General features: G+C 37.2%; 1 protein-coding gene across 10 annotated transcripts in view; it reads left to right on the forward strand.

The window, feature by feature from the left end:
• The window catches only part of TBL1XR1 (TBL1X receptor 1), a 171,063-nt gene extending 153,520 nt beyond the window's left edge, over positions 1-17,543 (forward strand). For all 10 annotated transcript variants that reach the window (XM_036349728.1, XM_036349723.1, XM_036349727.1 and 7 more), the window contains 6 exons: positions 5,257-5,378; positions 5,521-5,595; positions 7,088-7,215; positions 7,827-7,992; positions 11,649-11,750; positions 12,819-17,543. In XM_036349728.1, coding sequence (XP_036205621.1) covers positions 5,257-5,378; positions 5,521-5,595; positions 7,088-7,215; positions 7,827-7,992; positions 11,649-11,750; positions 12,819-12,845 — 620 coding nt within the window. In that variant the 3' untranslated portion in view covers positions 12,846-17,543. The remainder of the gene's footprint in view (positions 1-5,256; positions 5,379-5,520; positions 5,596-7,087; positions 7,216-7,826; positions 7,993-11,648; positions 11,751-12,818) is intronic.
• The last annotated feature ends 5,231 nt before the right edge of the window (positions 17,544-22,774 follow it).

A 22,774-nucleotide genomic window follows, 5' to 3' on the forward strand; every position in this document is an offset into this window, starting at 1 on the left:
GCCCCACTGTACTAGAGGCCTGGTGCACGAAATTCGTGCACAGGGGATGGGGGGGGGGGTCCCCTCAGCCAGGCCGCTCACACTGCCCACTCTCAGCAGCCCCCTCCCCCCCGACTGGGGGACTCCAGTGGGGCTGAGAGGACTGGCCGCCGCCATCTTCGTGATGGAGTGACGGTTAACTTGCGTATTACCCTTTTATTAAATAGAATATTGTAAATTTTTTTGGTTGTTTGGGGCAGGAGGCAAATATGATCCCTGTCACTTCATCTTGACCAGAAATGGAATTATCTGTTTTTTAAATTACTACATTTTAATTTCTGTACTAAATGTTCCCCTATGTACACTCTTGTATAATGCATAAATCATGATTCTAGATGAATGACAGTGAATTACCACTTCAAACACAGGACAGCTCTAAAAATAGCAATGTTCATGAGGATGTGGAGAAATTAGGACCCTTATACTTTTGTAGTAATTATGTAAAATGGTACATTCATTGTGGAAACCAGTTACTCTAAAAGCTAAACATAGAATTACCATGTGACCTAGCAATTCTACTCCCAGGTCATAGTCAACAGAATGTGGTCTATATGTCCAATTTATTATTTAGTCATAAAAAGGAATGAAGTTCTGACACATGCTACATCATTAGCTAACTTTGTACACATTATGCTAAGTGAAGTAAGCCAGATACAAATGGACAAACAGTATGATTCTCCTTATATGAAATAACTAGAATAAGCAAATATCCTATATATTAAGAGAGAAATATGCAAATTAGGCCCAGACATCACGACCAGCTCAGGAGGCTGCGTCATGACCAGCTCAGAGCACGCCCCCAGCCCCAGCCGACACACCACGCACTAGGGCTGGGGGTGGGATCCGGGCTGCCACGGCGTGACTCAGAGCCCACCCCCAGCCCCGGTGCCGCCCAGCTCCGAGGCCACTCCCGCCGGGGGTTCTCAGGCAGGCATACTGTGCAGCCTGCCATGGGAGCCTTCCTGCCCAGGGAGCAAGGCCCCTGGCAGGAGTGCAGCGCCACCCAGCTCCGAGGCCACTCCCGCCGGGGGTTCGCGGGCAGGCACGCCATGCCATCTGCCCTGGGAGCAGGGCCCCCAGTGGACCCATGGACCCGCCCAGGGCGTCGTGCTCCGAGCCACTGCAGCCAGACTGTGGTTTAGCCCCGCTTCCTGTGGGGAGTGGGCCTAAGCCATCAGTAGGACATCCCCTGAGGGCTCCCAGACTGTGAGAGGGCGGGCAGGCTGGGCTGAGGGACACCCACCCAGTGCACGAATTTCATGCACCAGGCCTCTAGTATATAGATAAGAGGTAAAGATTAAAGGTTAGCAGGGACGGGGGGGGGGGGGGGGGGGAGGAAACGGGGAGGTGTTGCTTAATGGTTAGTTGCACCACAGTATGAATGTAATTAACACCACTGAATTTTACACTTAATAAAATGGCATTTTATGTTAGATATGACCACAATATTTAAAAGTTAATGTAATATATCAAAAATCATTGAATTATATACTCTAAATGGGTAAATTTTATGGTATGTGAATTATATATGAATAAAGCTGTTTAAAAAAAAAGCAAATGAGTAATGAATGCCTTTCTTTCCTACCTTCATAGGTTTGTTCATTACCTTTTTAACTTACAAAGGATGCATAGTTTAACAAAAACAAATCAGAATTGGAGGACACAGAAATTTGAATCTCAGCTTCAAGATTTTAAGTGTGTTACCCTGGGCAAATTAACTTTTCTTAGACTTTCATTATGTGTAAAACGAGGCCAGTAATAGTGAACACACCTCTCATCTCTCACTTACATAAAAGTACATTTTATGTTAGAGGTCTATTTCTGTCCTAAAGAACTTGCGTTACCTGGACTCATTTTATTTTAGGAATAAATATGAAGTAAAGAGGTATGTGTTCTTAGATTGCACCAATCCGTAACCTTTGCACCTTACGAGCCAGTCCTATCGCAGACGCATTAATCACCCAGCTCCTGTTGCAGCATTCCCAGCCTTCTTCAGTTACCTGTACCTGCTCATGCACTTTGTTTTTGTTTTGAACCTAACAGTATTCTGTTTGAATACTACTTCTTATTTTCATCTACTAAGATTTTGTAGACGGCTCTGTGCCAAGTTAATACTCTTGTGCATCTGAACAGATACTTGGCCTTCTTCATAGTAATTTATTAAAATTAATTTTATTTTTCACTTTTTTTCTTTCTTTCTTGAACAAATTATTTACCTAAGTATCATTTTGTTAAAATGGTTTTTGAAATATCTTAAGTCATATATTTAATGATAAAAATGAAAGTGTAGTGTAAGTAGTTACTCAGATTCCAGGCATGAGAGCAGACTCTAAACCAGGTATTCCAAGAAAGGGAATTTAATACAAGGAAATAGTTGCAGAGGTGTTGGAAGAGTGAAAAACAGAGGAATATGAGGTAACTCGGAGTTTAACAACTGCCAGAAACCTAAGACTTAGAGAAGGCAGCAGGAGCCAAATGCTCCGGCCTTAGAGGAGAGGCTGCCTGGCAAACACAGGCAACATGGAGTAATCCCAGCAGCTGCCAGAGTCCCAGCCTGAAAGAAATGGAACAAATTGCTGTCTTCTTTGTTTCTGCTGACCTTGGGGCTCATGACGGTGTCTTCCACTGTGGGAACTCCGTAGGCACAGGATGCTGTACTGTGTGATTGGAGAAGTCAGCCCCAAGGTGCGGAGCACAGGAGGGCAGAGTGGAAAGGAGTGGCCTGAGAGTGGCTGACAGGCCAGCCATCATCTGTATTACTCTGAGAATCGTGATGCACACAGATGGCAGCAGAGTTCACACACGGTGCCAATCAAAGTTGGCCTGTAGTTTTATTTTCTGGTTGATTTAAGTTGGATTCTCTCAGAAGCAGACCTGGAGCCAAGCATTTGAGTGAAGTAGTTTATTAAGGAAACCTTCCCAGGAGAGACAAGTGAGGACTGTGGGAAGCAGGATGGGAAAGAGGAAGTGCCCAGGAAGGGAGGGTTTCTGGTGAAACAGCCCGTGTTCAGCCTCATCATACATGGTTCTGGCGGGTGTGTTTACACCTCAGAATTTCTCTCATTTGAGCCAAGGGTGCTAGGGTTTTTTTTTTAACCTACCCTTCCGCCCCCCAACAATTGGGTACTAGCCACATTTTGGGTAAGTAGAAGCAACAGAGCAGTGTGGTTCTCTGAAGAAGTTTGCTTCTCTGAACAAGTTTGCCTCTGGGAGGAGCCCTTAGCACCCAGGCATTCAGAAGCTGGGAACTGGTGAAGAGGTTATACTAGGGAGGGAGGAGACCATCCTGAGCAGTTGTCTTACGGCAGTAGCAGTCACTGCCATACTGCCATTCACGCCACTTGCCCACTCTAAAATTGTGTCTTGTTCATTTTTTTTTTAAATCTGGTGGGAATTCTTGTAATTTGAAATTTTTATAGGTGAATTTATGTTAATATTTTTTATATACCACTGTAGTTTTCATAAGGTTGCTTGGGGAGAGGATTTAATACCTCCTGCATAGTAAGTTTCATAGTAAGTTATTTTTCCATCTTGTAAGTATTACTTTCCTTTACTGACTCAGTCCAGGTAGGTTCCTGATCCCGGTTTTTTTATTGTGGAAATATACCCGAAGCTAGTTCTTCAGGAGTGTCTGGCCATGTTACTACCATTAGCTTCCCTGAGCTGCACTCTAGATTTTAGTGTTTTACCTGATTAGTCTCTAGCCAGTGAAATTAGGTTTCACTGTTGTCCTTTGTCTTTTTAAAAATGTATTGCTATATATAGTTCTCAAAACCCTGAGTAAATATTTCTTTGAGTCATAAGTGCTTTAATTTCTTGTGATTCATCCTCTTCTTCTCCTTTCCATAGTTGTAAGCCCGCACACATGACGTACTTTTTGGATTATTAATCTAAGTGCTCAAAACACCCATTTATAATATATCTAGTCTCAATATTGCCAGTTACTATTATAATTAGATATACACAGAGTGGCTTTGTTTTTCCCTTCCCATAGATACCAGTTCCAGCCTCCTTTATTAGATCTTTTATATCTCTAATAATGAGGATACACAGCTTAAACTTGACCTTTTCTGTTTCCTAACTGGTAAACTTGTTCTGTAAAGGCTCAGAAAATCACTTTTAGGTTTGGTAAGCTGCAGGTAAAAGCAGCCATATGTAACCAAATGAGCATGGCTGGATTTTCATAAAGCTTTATATGTGAATTTGAATTGCATATAATTTTCACATTCCTAGGTCTTCTTTTGATCAGGTATAGTCTTTTGATTTTTTTTTTTCTCTCCCCAGCCAATTGAAATATGGAAACTGTTATTGGCTAATGGGCCATAGTATGTCTATCACTGCTCTAAATCCATTGTTTTTGGTATGCTCCTATTGCTTAACCTGATTACTTGTTATCATTACCTTAATCTGCATTGCTAATTATAGAATCTTTGCAACTTTCAGCAGGGGACAATGAAAGGGAAGAATCTTTAATCATAGTAGAGCTAAAATAAGTAATAAATGTAGCCAGCTTCTGGGCTTCTGAGGTTTGAAATTCAGTGACATAGATTTTTAAGAGATGATTTTAAGAAGTAATTGATGGGAATCTCTTAGAAGAAAATATATTTGTGAATCATATGCAATATTACACTTACCAGTTGAGTAGATGCTGGGAATGCTACTTATTCAGTATAACATTTGTCTAGCTTGTAACTTACCAAGTACTTTCCATAAATACCTCTCACCTGATTTTCACATTATCCTTGTGTACTAAGCTTAAAGGTTTTATTCCCATTTGTTTAGATGAAGAAAATACCATGACACGTTAAGTGGCTTGCTGAGAGCCCACTACTAGTTAGGGAGTGGCAGAACCAAGGATTCTTGTTCATTGAACACTCACAGAAGTTTAGAAATAAGAAGTGGAGCATCATTTACAAATGAGAAACCAAAACCCAGTGCTAGTAATTCAGAGTGTGCCCTCAGGAACACTGACCTCCTGATCACCAGGCCAGGATACTTCTTTATTAGCCTGTGTCTGACATGGAGGCAACTAACCTGATATTTGTTAATATTTTTTATATTTAGATACAATTTTTAAAAATTCCACTTTTAAAAGTATAAAGTAGAATTTTATATTTCCATTAGCATGCTTAATGCCCAACCATGGTTTAAAGTGAAGGCTCTTAGGTAGCAGTACGTGTGGAATGAATGCTGCTAACCTGGCCTTTTTCTTTTCAGCACCAGCATTGGATGTTGACTGGCAAAGCAACAACACCTTTGCCTCTTGTAGTACAGATATGTGCATTCATGTCTGCAAATTAGGACAAGACAGACCTATTAAAACATTCCAGGGACACACGGTGAGAAACGGGTTTTCCCCTCTTTGAAGTGATTATGATGAATAACTAATGTTTCAGAGTGGGTTTGAAGTATGTATGTTTAATAACCAAAGAGCAACCTGGTCTATAAAATGAAAATATAAATATTTACTGTTATTTTTAGAATGAAGTAAATGCTATCAAATGGGACCCAACTGGCAATCTCCTGGCCTCTTGTTCTGATGACATGACTTTGAAGGTAATTTGGATAGTGGGGAGAAATGGGGTGGAGATGTCATACAGTGTCACTGTGCAGACCATTTGAACAATGTAGAATGTCTCATAGTTCATTGAGTGCTTAATCCTTGTTCTTTATATTTTCTTTTATGAAGTATTGCAAATGTTTGAATAGAGCAAATAAATTTCATTTAAAAGGATGGCTGCATGATGGGAATTATGGTACTTACAAATGTGCTGTTATAACTTGTCTTCACTATTAGAAAGTCTTATATTGGTGCAATAAATGTATTTGCACATGTAAAGATTTGACTACTAAGAAACGAAGATCTCTGTAGCATTCATGAATTTGACTGAGATCTGCAAACTATTAATTTTGCTATGGTGGTAATGTGTGACTGTCACCCTTGCCTGGAAACTGGTAGATTGCGGAGAATCACTTAATCGGTGAGTGAGCCTAGTTGACATGCCGTATTCACATCTCAATATGAATTTACATTTTCCTTGTTGTGTAACTAAAAGCAGAACTAACACCTATGTATATCACATACCACAGTAAGAGGAGAAAACATTTTGATATAAAGAACAACCTACTTAATCTTCAAATTAATGAAGCCTTTTCTGCAATATACTAACTACTGAAAAGAATGTTGTTCTTGACTCTGCAATGCCAGCGCCTGCAGACATGGTGACCTTTATAGATATCATGCTCATTAGAGAAAACTGCTCCTCCTTCTCCCAGAAACAGACTAAATGTAACCTTGGTAACCTGGGAGTTTTTTTTCCTTAGATGGGTTTTTTGTTTTTGTTCTTGTTTGTTTTTTCCTCAAGCCTGGGCTTCCTTGCAAACATTGCTAATAAAAATGCTTTTCTATCAGTATAAGTTTTTTTGCTGTTGAGTTGGAGGAGTTCCGAATATGTTTGTGGAAATTAACCCTATATTGGATAAGTTTTTTCTCCATTTTGTAGGTTGCTTTTTTATTTTACTTTACTGATTGTTTCCTTTGCTGTGTGGAAGCTTTTTAATTTTATTAGCCTCGGTCTCTTTTTGCTTTTGTTGCCTATGCTCTGGTGTCATACATGAATCATATTTTATTTGTAAGTTGCTTATCTATTTTCTCTGTGCAAAATGTTTTCTGATTTTAAATTCTAAGAGCAATTTAAAATGTTAATCTTTTATTTAATGGACAGCATAAAACTAATACATAAACATTTTAGAAACATCACCTAAGGAGTTTATTGAGTTATACCATCTGCAGCTATCAAAAGTAATCTTAGAACTACAGTTAATTCAGTCCTGAAGCCTCATAATAGAGAATATTTAGAAAGAATTGTAATTTTTAAAAGATATAAATGTTAAGTGTATTCTACATTTTAGTTTATTTTCAAATAGTCCCTTGATTTCTGTAAACATTGTTTTGGTTATAGCAGTTATATTTTGAATTGTCAAGATAGTGTTTTAAATGTACCTTTTGTATGGAAAAGTAATTTCATACATATTCTTTTTTGCTTAGATATGGAGTATGAAACAAGACAATTGTGTCCATGATTTGCAAGCACATAATAAAGAAATTTATACTATCAAGTGGAGTCCAACAGGACCAGGGACAAATAATCCAAACGCCAACCTTATGTTAGCAAGGTATTATTTATGTCTTACTCTTCCTTTTATGAGTCTTCTACAAATGCAATTTCTAATAAATATGACAAAAAATAGGGGAAGATTCCATGAAGTGGGAATGTATCCTGCAAAGAATGAATGCATATATATATATATATATATATATATATATATATATATATATATATATATATGGGAACTTTTAAACAGAGTTTTATTATTTCAAGTCATAATGGATTTTTTTGTCTGGAGATACCAAATATTTGCTGGCGATTGTTACCCAAGTAATTGAGGCATAGTGCAATAAAATTTCTTCAGCGTTTAAAAAAACTATAAAGTTAAAAATATAGTCAATACAGTCAAAACCCTGGATTAATATAAAGGAATTATTTAAAGAGCAAAGGAATACAGTGAATTAGTTCATTTATGTGCTTCAATTCAGAGACCTGGGGATGCCCTGAAGCTGCCTTTTCTCATTATAGATTGGTTTTGCGAACACCTTCTTTTAATAGCCCAGCCTGCTTCTCATGAGGAATTTGTGCTGGCTGTTAGGAATGGATGAATATTGTACATTGGGGGTGGGCTGAGAGTATTTCAATACTTATAAAATCACATTTTTTCCTCCCTGTCAGTGCATCCTTTGACTCTACTGTTAGATTATGGGATGTAGACCGAGGAATTTGCATCCATACCTTGACAAAACACCAAGAGCCTGTGTACAGTGTAGCTTTCAGTCCTGATGGCAGGTATCTGGCAAGTGGGTCTTTTGACAAATGTGTGCACATCTGGAACACACAGGTATGTCTATATGTCTGTATAAGAATAGTCAAGTATTCTCATATGCAATAGGAAGCATTAGCCTGTACAAATAATTTTCTTTTTGGTTGTCATTCCTTTTGTTCCCTGAATTCAGTTCTTGTTTTTAAATGAATACTTTAAAAAAATTACTGCTAATTAAAGATGGAAACCAACTGAAGTTATATTTTCATGATATGGACCAGATTTTAGAAACAACTCTAGATTCTTCATTTTATGTTTTCCAGTACTTTCGCAGACCTAAAATGTGAGAGTTTAATAAGGTGCATTTATTAAATAATATAATTTTTTTGTTTTCTAAAGATTGTCTTTGAATAACCTATATGAGCAGTGAAAATGTACTAAAGGACACGATTTTATGACTGAACACAATGTAATAAACTTAAACCTCTGCTACCATTTTAGGGACAGTGCTATAGAGAGTCTTTCCTAAAAGTGGAGAAAATAGCCTGTTTGTTGCTTTCCTTTCTTTTTTTAAAAAATCTTTTCAGTATTTTAGTTTTTATTCTACATATACTGTTTTTTTTTTCCTGCTACGTTTTTAAAAATTGATTTGAGAGTGAGAGAGAGAGAGAGAGAGAGAGAGAGAGAGAGAGAGAGAGAGAGAGAGAGAGAGAGAGAGAGAGAGAGAGAGAATATTATCCATTTGTTATTCCACTTATTTATGCATTCATTGATTGCTGCTTGTATGTGCCCTGACGGGAGATCAAACCCTCAACCTTAGCCTATTGGAGTGACCACTAACCAACTGAGCTACCTAGCCAGGGCCATACAGTTTTTTTAATAGCAGTCACTTGACTCCCATGATCCAGCTCTTCATTGGTTATTGTACAACCACAGTAAGTTATTATGGTCTATTTCTCTTTGTATTACTCTGCATTGCTTCTGGTCAGACTATTTTGCTTAAACCATCATTTTCAAGTGTTCTGTTTTTGTTTTTCCTTATCCAAGGATATGCTTTTTATTGATTTTTAGAAGAGAGAGAGAAAAACATTGATTAGTTGTTTCCCATACATGCCCCGACAGGGAATCAAACTGCAGTCTTTTGGTGCATTGGACGATGCTCCAACTAACAACCACCCAGCCAGGGCTCAAGTATTATTTTTGATGAAGTTATTCATTCAGGTGGTCTTCCCCCCAAAAAACAAAACATTGTAAAAGGTATACACTGAGAACTTTTGCTCTCATTTCTGTCTTGATCTCCTACAGGCAACTGTTTTTATTAGTTTTAGTTGTCATCTTGTGTGTGTGTATGTGTGTGTGTGTAAAAGCAATACGATTCTTTCATTTTACACTTTTACTATTTTGTTGTTACATTTATATTGTTAACTTACTTGGTGTGAGCTAGAGTTCTAATTTTATCTTAGAAGATGGATAATCAGTTATGTCAGTACAATTTATTGTCCCTTTAATGTTTCATAATACCACTTCTTTCATATACTAAGTTCTTGTGTGATTTATTCATAGGTGCTCTTGTATATACCTGTATCACTAGCATAGCTTTAATAACTATAACTTTGTAAGTCCCTCTAATTAAGTATTTTTTTCCCTTCAGTAAGATTTTATAATTTCTTTATAAAGACTTTCCTTTTTCTAAATTTATTCTGAGGTGTTTTATGGATTTTATTGTTAACCACAAATATCTTTAAAAAATATATTCCTTTTATTTACTGGTTGTTGCTTGTGTTTGGAACATTATGATTTTTGGCACATTACTGTGCTCTTTCAGTCTACTAGTTATATTTCCCCTTGGCTTTCCTTTCACATTACTCTTTCTGTTGTGACTGAATAGCAAAGGCTTTTTAGATACAATCTATGGATAATTTGTCTGTTGTATACCTTTTCAATCACTCATTTACTCCATTGTGAGAAAATCAATTTCAATGAAATTTGGGTATAGGACTTGACTAATGGCAGATACTGATTGGTTTTTAAGGGCCTTTGAGCAGCTATCCATGCTGTTTTGTTGTATCACTATTATGTACCAAAAATTACATTTTACTTTTTTTTAAGTTTGAAAATAGCAAAATGCATCTAATGAGTTTTTAGTGTAGGAGACAGTCATTATCCTTTTTCATATATGCATGTAGTTCTTTTCTTTCATTACTTGGGTGATATGTTACCTAAGCATTTGACAGGTAAAATGTTGAAATCTGGTCTGAATATACATACAGATTTGAGTAGATGCTGATGATCCGTTGACTCTGGCTTTTGACCATGCTATTTTTGTTCAAGTATAGCTTAATTCAAGCTTAGAAATTGGTCAGTACTTTTAAAAGAAAGTTTTTGTTTTCTTAAACCCCAAAGTTGACTGTCCTATAGATTTTACTTTTTATGTATCAGTAGATTTTAGATTTTATTGGTGCCACTTCTTTCTCTTCTAATTGTAGATATTCAAGACCTGTATTCATACTTGTTAATTAATCTCTTAAATTGTTAGAAATTTTAGGTAGGAAAAGAAAAATTAGGAAGCAGGAGAGCCTTCCAAGTGTGATCAGCTGTGGCAGTGCATTTGTGGTTTCTGAAGTATTTCCAGATACACTGTGAAGAGGAAAGCAAGGAAAAACAGACTTTGTAGTAATATACTCGGGTTAGCGGTCTGGGAGGTATTTACCAGGTACATGTCTGCTGACATGTTCTGTTTAGAAGGCCTGTTAGGCTGCTTTAAAGCTGAGAGATACCATCCTGTTTGTCAGGGCAGGACACCAGAAGCATATTTTTTCATTGTCCATTTCCTCCCAGCAGAACCTCTGACTTTGCCATATTTAATAACTGGTTTCTTAAGACGGTACATTTATTGTGTTGAGTTTTAATTACTCAGTGGCAGCTGAATGATTATTGTTCCTCTTGCTGAAGGAATAAAATAATTTAATTATACTTATGATTCAGCTAAATTGATAATGAAATTATTAGTGATCCTACTTACACTTTCTTAAGAATTCAAGAATTATGTACGTATATTTTTTAGCTTCTTTCATAACTCCTATAGCTTAGGGGTCTATTCTAATTTTACTTAATATGGAATACCTAACAGACTCACACTACAATTGTCTTTACAAGTTGGCCAAACTCGCGCAGTTTTTAGTAACATCATCAAAAGTTTAAGTCATTGCCGAAACTGGTTTGGCTCAGTGGATAGAGCGTCGGCCTGCGGACTGAAGGGTCCCAGGTTCGATTCCGGTCAAGGGCATGTACCTGGGTTGCGGGCATATCCCCGGTGGGAGATGTGCAGGAGGCAGCTGATCGATGTTTCTCTCTCATCGATGTTTCTAACTCTCTATCTCTCTCCCTTCCTCTCTGTAGAAAATCAATAAAATATATTTAAAAAAAAAAAAAAGTTTAAGTCATAGATTGAATGTTCACTTCTAACCATTGTTAATTGTGTCAGAGAGGCCAAAGGTGCCTTAGCTAAGAATGGTTATCAGTCCTGGAGAAACCAACTGTGTGAATGATCTATTGAGAGCAGATTAGTGTTCTCTTTTTATGAAAGGATCCTCAAATCACACTTCTAGTATTTTAGCGCTTGTATTTATTTTGGAGTTAAATCTAAATCCTACCTTTGATTGCTAGAAATAAACCTTATAATATTTTACCTGAGGATGTTAGTATTTATAAAATTTTGTTTTTCATATTTTTAGACAGGTGCTCTAGTTCACAGCTACAGGGGAACAGGTGGAATTTTTGAAGTTTGCTGGAATGCAGCAGGAGACAAGGTTGGAGCCAGTGCATCAGATGGTTCAGTAAGTATAATACAGTGTTTCCAGAGGGTGTGTGTGCGTAAACATAGAGAATACATGTGGCTTAGTGTTCTCTTCAAAATAAATTTTATGATATGGTATTGATCTTTTTACTGAAAACTGTATACTTTTTATGTTCATTTCATTCAAAAAAATGTAAACAAAATTTGTGCTACCTTTGCTAAAAGAGTGTGTTCATAATCAAGAAATTGACAGTTATTTTTAAAATCAAGCTTCCTTAGTGAAATTAGGAATAGCAGGATACCACTATGAGAGATTTGAATTTTCATTGCCTATTTCTACTTTCTCTTCCCTGCAGAAGAGTGTTGGTGGCCAGGGAAGGGGCAATAGAGGCAGTTGAGTCCTGCATTTGAGGAATATGTGATGCTGAGAGACTTTTCAGGGTGAAGTGAAATACTAGTTATGGCTTCTAAAACTCTGAAAGCAAAGGGAAGGTGGAAAGGGTACAGCCATTAGCTGTTTACTGAAGCTGTAGTTTAATATAATCTGTAGTATGTTTTGCTAAAACCCAAAAGAGAGAAAAGGACTTATTTTGAGCATTTTCTTAAAACTTTTTTTTTTAATTTTTATTTATTTCAGAGAGGTAGGGAGAGGAATAGAGAGATAGTAACATCAATGATGAGAGAGAATAATTGATTGGCTGCCTCCTGCACTCCCCTTACTGGGGTTTGAGCCTGCAATCCAGGCTTGTGCCCTTGACCGGAATCAAACCTGGGACCCTTCAGTTGGCAGGCAAATGCTCTATCCAGTGAGCCAAACTGGCTAGGGTTATTTTGAGCATTTTTTTACTTCTTAGTTAGCAGAGAGTAAATCTTCAAAATGTTAGCCATGGCTCCTCCTCTGTAATGTTAGCCCATCGTTGTTTCCTCCAGCTGGATTAGACGATGTATTTGATTTCTGTTAAGTGGCCGTTGCCATGATTACTATTGCTTACCAGCTTTGTGAACTTGGAACCAAGAAATAGATTCCAAATTGTACTATAGAAAAGTTAAGTTACAATTGTATAATGAAATTCTTAACACACCGGTTGATTATTTTAATTTCTTACAGGTTTGTGTATTAGACCTTCGGAAATAGCGCTACTAGTTGGAAGCCATGGACCGACTATGAATGTGTACATAGCCAAAATGACTGTCCCTGACCCATGTACTGCTATCGTCCCACTTGAACCATGGCCAGTCCACTACAGCCAAATCTAAAAGAAGTATATACACAAAATTGCACCCTGAAGATGGCAGAATTTTGTCACAGCTTGTGAATTCTGTTCACCAAGTGCTGGAATCTAATCTGCTGTGCCCCTAAAATAGCATTTAGAAGTTTTGGATATGAAAAACAGAAGAAAGAAATATGCATTATAAAAGCAGACCATACATGTACCAGTTTTTGGATACTAATGACAGCCTTGTTTCTCCCCTTTGAATCAGCAGACACCATGGATTATATTCTTTTCTTTCCTTCAATAGTTGAGCAGTTTGTATGTACAGAGAAAATGGACTTACAAAAACTTGCAGCAGTAGTTTGTTCTTGCTTTTAAACTTTTATTTTTGGTTTAGTTTATGAATGCATGAAGTAAGGGAGTGAATCAGTTTCTTGTTTATATTTTTTTCACCATTTACAAAAATTATTAAAAAAATATTTTAATGCATTCTTTTGAAAAGATAAATGTTTGGTACCTTTTATGGCTCCCAGAGCATATATTCAATTGGTGCATGTTGTGGAAGGAGAAATTGGAAATTAATAAAAATATATGACTTTGGTCATGTCAATCTGTAAGACACATCAGTAAAAGGGTATTATGCTCTGTTTTTTTGTTTTGTTTTGTTTTGTTTCATTTTGTTTTATTTTGTGATGTGGCTTAAATGCAGTAGTTTCTATTTGGGGACATATTTCTGCCAATTAAAGACTAGGAGGGCACAAATTTTTTTAAAAAAAATACCATAGAGAAGATGCAAAAAAAAAAGTCTTCTGATGTTTTGTAGCCATAACTAAATTATGGTTAAAATGTGCACTATTGTAAAAGGAGCAAAGTAGGTTTGGGGTTTTTGTTGTTTGTTTATTTGTTTGTTTTGCTTTGTTTTTTAAGAGATTAAAATGTTTCTGGATAAGGATTAGCTTCTCAAAAGTGTCCATCATTCTGTGTAGAAGCTTAAATATGTAATATAACCAAACTCCAGTATTAAAAATCTCTCGTGTAACTTTTCTTTATACAAAGCAAGATAACGGCATATAACACTGCCATTACGTGGCAAAATGTTAGCTATCTTAGTTTAAAAACAATCTTTAAAACAAGACTTGCTTCAAGGTGTTTTTAAATAGCAGTGATTCCTATTTTCTTTTTTAATGTATACTTGCACTAACTTCCCTGCTGCTCTGATTCTGCATTTGTGGTACTTGTGACTACATTTTTCTTCAAATATAGATAGATTTAAGCTGCTATTTTTTTTTTGTCAGTAATCACTACTATATCATGTCTTTTACTATGTTTATGATATCAAGTATTTTCTTAAGGATGTAGGTATCAGATCAAATCTCCTCTTGTGCTCATGCAACTAAAAGCAAAAATTTAGAGAATTGACAAATGATAGTATGGGGCTATGTTCATATGTGTGATTAACAAGTTTGTTTTGGTTAAGGTGAGAAGCCAGAACTGTCAGTTTTGAAGAGAACAGTTGTCAAATTTATCTCTCAGATTTTAATTAAGGAATCGCTTAGCAAATTTGTAACACTATTTCCATTACTAAATATTTTGAGGCCTTTACTACTAAAATTTTAACCTCTGTTTTAAGTACAAAGTGATTTAGTCCAAGTAATGCAGCTTTGATTTTCAGCATTTGTTGTTTTGCTATATTTACATAAGAGCATTGATTGAAGCAAGTCTTGGTTTTACTAAGGTAGGATAGCATTTGCTATTGTTAAAGAAAATAAATACACTTAATTCCATAATACATTGTTATATGTACCCCAGTTGTTGTTAGTGGGGACTATGATACTGTAATAATATTTTTAAAAATTTACATCCAGAGAGGCAGTCATTTATGATGGTTTTGTGCCAGCTGTTTTTAGGGTTTGGATCACATTATACATACTTAGAACTATTACCCTGTGACTTATGTAGGAAACCTAATATGCTGAGTATCTGGCACTTGAAATCCTGCTTTTATTGCTGGAGGTCCACATCTGTGGTAAACCTCTGTTGTTGTTTTAAAAAAATAAATAAAAATAAAAAAAATCTGTGCAATAATTTTTAAATGTGCTCCCAGGAATAGACACAAATGTTTTACGTATGTTTAAGCTGCATTTTCCTTTAGCGATGCATTTGTCAATTGCACTGAATTTAAATCTGAAAGTCAGAGGTGATTATTGATAGTACTTTTGTATTTTGATATTGACAGTTTATTCATTTGCATACAGTTATTGACTTTCCCCCCCAGCTAATTAAAAGATGGTCAAGTAGTTCTGCAGTATAGCTGCCAAAATAGACAGCTACATTTTTATGGTATTGTCATCTTTTCTGTTTCTTTTTTTTTTTTTTTTTAATTTTTAGCTGTTTTACTTAAGCATAATAGCCACAGTAGAACATATGAAAGATTATAAATACAGAGCTTTATTATCCTGATGTCTTGGGTCTTTTAAGTGTAAACTATCTGGAAGGTATCCATTTTGTAGGCTTGGGTTCTTTGTGAGCATACAATTGTTTATTTTTGCTGCTGTTCTCAACATCATCATTGCCTGCTGATGTGCCACGATGCTGCTCCAGTAGATAAAAAGCGGATTGCCTCTAATTTGAGCAGTAACATGATTGTAAGAGACCAAGTTTCACAGCAAGTAAAGTTTTATATTTGAGGTTCTTGCTCATTTTTTTCTGACAACTTATTCCTGAAGTTCAGCTGACTCCAGTAGATTTTCTGTGGTATTCCTTATAGATCATTGTTGTTTAGGCTACTGTTAAGAAGCTTATCATAAGGAAAAATAGAAAGGAAAGCTTGAATGACTAGAATATTCACTGATTAAAATAGAATAAAGAGCAGCTGTCACTCCTAAACATCATAAGGGATCTTATTTCTTCTCCATGTAGGAAATCCCCTAAGCTCTTATATTTTATCCAATCCCCATTTCCTGTTGTTGATCAGGTACCATCATTGACGTTCAAATGGCTTTTAGAAGTGGTAACTTTTAATTTCCTGATAGGTCTTAGAGTGTATTGAATTCTGTTTTAATTATTCTCTAAGTATGTTTTAGGATTAAACCCCTTTTATAGATACTGAAAGTGCCTCCTTTTGTGATGTAAAAAACAAATATGGTGCAAAAGTAATCATAAGATTGAATTACATGAAGGGTGTTTTTTTTGTTGTTTTTGTTTGCTTTTTGACATATAAAAATGTCAAGAGAAAGGCCAAAGATTTGTACATTTTCACTTATAAAGCACTCCTTTTTCCTTAAACTTCTTTCTGTCAAATTAGATTTAATGAGAGAGAGTACTATTTTTAAGGAGCTGTTTATGTAGAATGATTTTGTTAAGAGTAATGTAAACTATTGAATAGAGGCCTGAAGAGGAGTATGCATTTTTGCTATTTAAGGAATCACAAATGATAATCCTTATGTGAACAGGAAAAATAAATTTCAAATGTAGTGCTGTTTATCTTCTCAAAACAGTTCATTTTCGTAAGTGCATTTGTACGCTTGGATAGAACCTGCATTTATTCTCACATGCTAAGGATGGTACTTGCATTTGGTGAGTTACTGTTGACAGTTTCTACAGAATCCTACTCAGTGGACCATCATTGTGGCATGGCAGCAAATGCCAACATTTTGGGGAATAGCAGCAAATCTACAAGAGACCCTGGTTGGTTTGTGGGTTTATTTGTTTTTTTCCCTTCTGAATCAGCAGGGATGGAAGGAGGGTAGGGAAGTTATGAATTATTACTCCTTCTGGTAGTAGCTCTGAAGTGTCACATTCAGTATCAGTTTGTTTGTTTTAACATGATTCTAGTTAATGTAGAGGAGAGAGAAAACAGAGGAAGCATTCACTTTTTTAAATACACTGATTTAGAAATTTGATGTCTTATATCAGTAGTTCTGAAGTATTAATAGCATTCTTTATTTCTGCCTTTATGTTGACAGTGTTGAAGCAGGGTGAATAACTGAGGCTTTTTTTTTTCTAGTAAGCTATTTCATGATGTTTTCTTCGGATTTTTGGATAAGTTCAAAAAAACATTCTGCATGTTGTATCTAGTCTGATGTACTTATCCATCTCACTAAAAACAAAAACACAGACTGCGTTTTGTAGCTCTGTAATCCCTAAATACAGAAATGATTTTCTTCTTTCCTGACTTTGACATTGTAGCTGTAATGTTCTAATTTTGATTTTTACAAATCCTTTGGGTCTAATTCTGTGAGCCTACCTATAGCACTGGATTAAAATGTCTGCATCATTTCTTTAGTTATCCAGTTAACTTTAAAACTGTTGTAAAAGTGTAAACCAGCCCATGACAGTTTTTTGTACATGTTGAAGAACTTTATTGTTCAGTTTTCATGATTATTGTGTAAGGAAGACTGATTATAGATGTTCTATGCTGTCCTGGACCATGTTAGTTACACTTACGATGTATTTTGGTTCCACATCACAATGATTTGTCCCCAATGACCCTTTATCCTTTCTAGGCACATTTTTTGTTGTTGTTGTTATTGCAGTTTCCCTTTGCATTGTATTGCTTTGACAACTGTAATTTGAATCAGATCTGAAAGAGGTCCAGAATAAAATATATTTTGATATTATGTTGGCTGTGTACATATATAAAACCTTTGATATCTATGTAGTTTGTATAGACTATTTAGTCAGGTAAAGAGAGGGATGCTATTTCTTGTTTACAATTTCTTGTTTACACTTTAATTGCATTTACTCCTCCAATGTTCTATTGTAGAATAAATTTTTTTGCTCTGAGTTAGCCTTCATAACATATTACATGTCTGTTCTCTCCCATACTGGTGTTCCTAATTGTAACAACTGCCATAAGAACCCAAACCACTGTTTTCATAAATATATTGTTTTCTAAGATACATAGTTACAGTAAGCCCATAGATAAAATTACAAATTTTACTATTTTATTACTTCTCGCCAGAGATAAGATTTTTTAAATGAAGGGTTATTTACTATTTTTATTAAAGGAAAATAGAGCATTTAATCAGCTAAGGAATAATTCTGAATTATTTTGAAAAATAATTATTGTACTTAAAGGACATTGTTTCACATAATCAAACTAAAAGAGACCTCAGATTCATTTGCTTGATTTTTAGGACAGGATGCTCAACTTTCTTAATGACATTTTTTCTGCATATAAACCTATCTAGTAACTTCCTCTTTAGCTAGTTGCTTATATTGCTAACAAAACTTATAATCTATAAGGAAAGATACTAGGCACCTTCCAGTTTTAATTAATCCCAATTCCTTTTAGAGACTTAAAAAGAATCATGGGTCATATTTTTTGTTTTGTTTTGTAAAAACTTGTATTCTCCCCAGTCTTTTACCTGTCCCATTTTTTTAAGGAGACACTAATATAGGTATAGCCTTGTCATGTTTTATTAAATGATAAGCTAATGCAGTTGCTAGAAATTTCCGACAGCCTTTTATTTTCAAAGGGTTAACTTTTATTGCCTGGCATAGATTGTTAATATTCTGCATTTTACACTTTTTCAAAAAGTGTTGGTCTACTAAGAATTATAATCTATAGAAGCTTGAGGTGAAGCTGAAATCAATTTGAGTATTCACAAAAAGGGTTATTTTTTATTTCATAGTTCTTATACTTTATACAGTAGGTCAGATTTCTTACCTGTGATGAGACATAGCAGATCAGGCTAAAGTTCACTCTTTCCTCAGTATATTTATCCACAGATGCAGTGGAGGAAAAGCAACTGTGGATAGTAGTTTCGTGGTACTTTTTCCAGAGCACTCTGTCAACAATGAAATGTTAACCCTATGCTACTTTTTCTGCATGTTCTCAAATGTCATATCGCAATGCTTTGTCCTAACTTGTAATATTTTTGTATAAAATTTTTTAGGAGTTCCTTGTAATTTCTTTATAATTTAAAAATATATTAAACACAAAGTGTTTAGTAAAGTACAGAAGACAATTAGTAATGTTTCTTGGTTGTTGGGTTTGTATGATCAATTATGCAAACGATTCACATTTTAAGAACTAGAACCAGTGGGGTGGAATCTACATAGAAAAAGATACCACGATTTTATTTAAAAAACACACAAGCAAACACCTTAGTAATAGTAAGTAATCCAGTGTCAGAATGGGGTCTACCAGAAATATCTAAAGCAGAGGTTGGAGGGCTACTGATTAGGACTCTTTTCATTCAGGCACTGAATAGAAATGTCAGGAAGTGAAACTTGCAGTAAAAATCCAGTCACACTGAACTCAGTCTGAGATCAGACATTTGAAAACATCAGCTTCCAGAAATGCATATGTTCAAATTTAGGGGGTTTTGAAAAATCTACACATTGTCAGATCCTTTTCCACATAAGCTTTTTTTGACTGATGGAAAGATTTTTAAAAGTAAAAGGAACTCAGCAAACAAATTCTTAACCCTAGGTTAATTATCTGATTTCCCAACTTGGTGAGCAGTATCCCCAAGTAGGAGACAAATGGAGAACTGCACATTCAGCATGGATGCAGTATCCCCAAGTAGGAGACAAATGGAGAACTGCACATTCAGCATGGATAGCATAATAAAGGTCTACCTACAATCCTAAAATAATTTGAGTTTAATGTGACATAAAAAATGTAGCTATGTACTATGTCTTTATTTCCAGTGAAGTGGTTGAAATATTTTAGCATATGGAAATAAATTTGTTTGAAGTTGGACAAATATGTTGAAATATCTCTTATGATGAATCAAGACTAAATGAGAGGTAAGTAAATTTTACTTTTTTAGCAATCTTGATAAATCTAGAGTTCATTGAAACCTTTTTTAAAATAAGGTTCCTGCCCTACGGTGGTATGTGCATTGCTCTTAATGCCTGTTTATATGCCATAGAAGTGCATGTATATACAGAAATTGGGAAATGATAAATTCCCATTTCCAAGCTCCCAATTCCTCCTCAGTTGTAACCACTGTCAATATGTGTCCTTCCAGACATTTTTAATATATGCGTTTTTTAAAAAAAAAAAAAAAATGGGGTTGTAGTATTTATTGATTTCAGAAAGACTTTTCGTTGAAATTGTCAGGGGCTTTTGTCCTATTAACTACAAGTACTTCCCTATACCACAAAGCAGTGGTCTTCAACCAGTGTGCTGCAAGAATTTTTTAAAAGATGCACTACCTGATGATTTAGTTAGGGGCACTGACCTCTTTTCCCTTAGATTGTTATTGTAAAAAAATGACAACAGCCAACACAATGATAGCCATCTGGTGTGAATGATTCAAGATGAGATTTGTTAGATTGGCAAAATATGTACTTTTGTGTGGGCTGCAGAATTTTAGTAACTAGTTTATGTGCCATGAGATCAAAAGGTTGAAAATCACTGTCAAAGAGGTTAAGAGCATGAATTCTGCCTGACTGCCTAGTGTGGGTCCCAACTCCACTACTTACTAGTTATTTGACCTAAGGAGTTACTGTCCTGACTTTCCTGTCTATAGAATGGGAGTAGTGGAAATTGTTCATATGCCTGTATTTAAAGCCCTTAGGGAATAGTGTCTGGCTGTGTAAAGTGCACTATATGCTACCATAATTTTGATTTTTAATAGTTGTGTTGTCTCCTATTATAAACAACTAGTGTCCTGGTGCACAGATTTGTGCACACTGAAAGGAAATTAATTAGAAGAAATATTTTGATATTGCTAGTCACATCTTGCTAATGAAAATAGGATTCTGCCGAGTCTCCTTTCTACCCACTCCAGAACTTCTGTGAGGATCAAATGAGATGAGGCATGGGAAAATGCTTCACAAACATTTGGTTAAACTGTAAAACGTTTGCACCTGGCTATAAAGCAAGTTGCGTTCCTGGGCTGAAGAAACTCCAAGGAGGCTAATCGCTAGGGAGAGGAAGCCAAGCATTGCTACGTGACATCATTACCTGGGGCCCACAACCACTGTCTCTGGGCTGGGCTGTGGGCCACATTTTGCGCCATGGGGTCTCGGCAGGGTTGGCTGCGATTTGGTGGGGTGTTGCTCCAGGGTGGTGGTGGGGCCTGTATCCCACTTAGGGGAAGCCGAGTGTTGGTTTGTAGGTGCCAGGTCCACGATGCCGTTTATTTTTAAACTAGAGGCCCGGTGCACAAAAATTTGTGCACTTGGGCGGGGGTGTCCCTCAGCCTGGCCTGTGCCCTCTCGCAGTCTGGGACCCCTTGGGGGATAACCACCTGCTGGCTTAGGCCCGCTCCCTGGAGGATTGGGCCTAAGCTGGCAGTCAGACATCCCTCTGGCAGCCCAGGAGCCCTCAGGGGATGCCCACTTGCCAGAGGGGAGCAGGCCTAAGCTGCACTCGGGCATCCTTAGCGCTGCTGAGGAGGCGGGGGAGGCTCCCACCACCACCTCTGTACTGGCAGCCATCAGCCTGGCTTGTGACTGAGCAGAGCTCCCCCTGTGGAAGTGCACTGACCACCAGGGGGCAGCTCCTGCATTGAGTGTCTGCCCCCTGGTGATCACTGTGTGTCATAGTGACCAATCATTCCCAGTTGTTCTGTTAGGGTCAATTTGCATATTACCCTTTTATTATATAGGACTAGAGGCCTGGTGCACAAAATTTGTGCAAGGGAGGGTCCCTAGGCCTGGCCAGCGATCAGGGCCGATCTGTGGGGCAACCAGCAGGGCAACTGGGGGGCCCCCACTGGCACCTGCCTTGGCCGGCCTGGTGCCACCTGCTTGCGGCCCTGCCCCCTGCCACTGCCACCAGTCGCCTCCCTCTGTGGGGTGACCGGCAGGGCAATCAGAGAGACCATGCTGTCACCCACCTTGGCTGGCCTGGGGCCTGTGGGCTCTCGGCAGCTCCTGCATTGAGTATCTTCCCCCTGGTGGTCAGTGCACATCATAGCGAGCGGTTGGATATTGGATTGTACACTTAACCTTCCTATAAAATAAAACCCTAATATGCAAATTGACCTACTGGTGGAATGAGGCACATTGACCACAAGGGGGTAGACACTCAACGCAGGAGGTGTCCCCTGGTGGTCAGTGTGCTCTCATAGGGGAGTGCTGCTCACCCAGAAACCGGGCTTAAGGCTGGAGAGTGCAGCAGTGTTGGCAGGAGCCTCTCCTGCCTCTGCTGCAGGCGGGCAGTAAGGAGCGAGCAGTCCAGGACTGTGAGAGGGCGCAGGCTGGCCTGAGCGGACACCCTCCCCTCCCCCCTGCCCTCCAGTGCACAAATTTCATGCACCAGGCCTCGTGTGTGTGTGTGTGTGTGTGTGTGTGTGTGTGTGTGTGTGTCTGTTTATAACAGATATTTGTGTGTTTGTAGCACAAATTCACCAGTTGATTTTGATGCACATCCCTAGTTAATAGGCACATTCAAAGAATTGCAACTCACCCATTTTCTGGCATTAAATTAATCTGTTATTTCAAAAGGAGTCATTTAGGAATTTGTAGAAGAGAAATTTCATGGGAACAAGAGAATAATTTAGACCAAGAAATAACCATTTGCAGGAGTGAGGGAAAACAACTAATTTTTTAAGCCTATGTTACTAGTCACTAAATGTTGAAGCTATCGTTAAGTTTTGGTAAATATGGAAGACAATATTTGCCACAGTACATTATATAGGTTAAGTTTAATTGTGTGCTTCATAGAAGTACCAGAATGCTTAATGGTCTATACTAATATTGGTGGGAGCTAAATTTCTGGTCCATGTGCAAATGAATAGACATTTTTAAAAAAATATATTTTATTGATTTTTTACAGAGAGAAAGGGAGAGGGATAGAGAATTAGAATCATCGATGAGAGAGAAGCATCGATCAGCTGCCTCCTGCACACCCCGCCACTGGGGATGCGTCCGCAACCAAGGTACA

This window comes from Myotis myotis, unplaced genomic scaffold (assembly GCF_014108235.1).
Source record: "Myotis myotis isolate mMyoMyo1 unplaced genomic scaffold, mMyoMyo1.p scaffold_m19_p_2, whole genome shotgun sequence".
In the NCBI taxonomy this organism is placed as follows: domain Eukaryota; kingdom Metazoa; phylum Chordata; class Mammalia; order Chiroptera; family Vespertilionidae; genus Myotis; species Myotis myotis.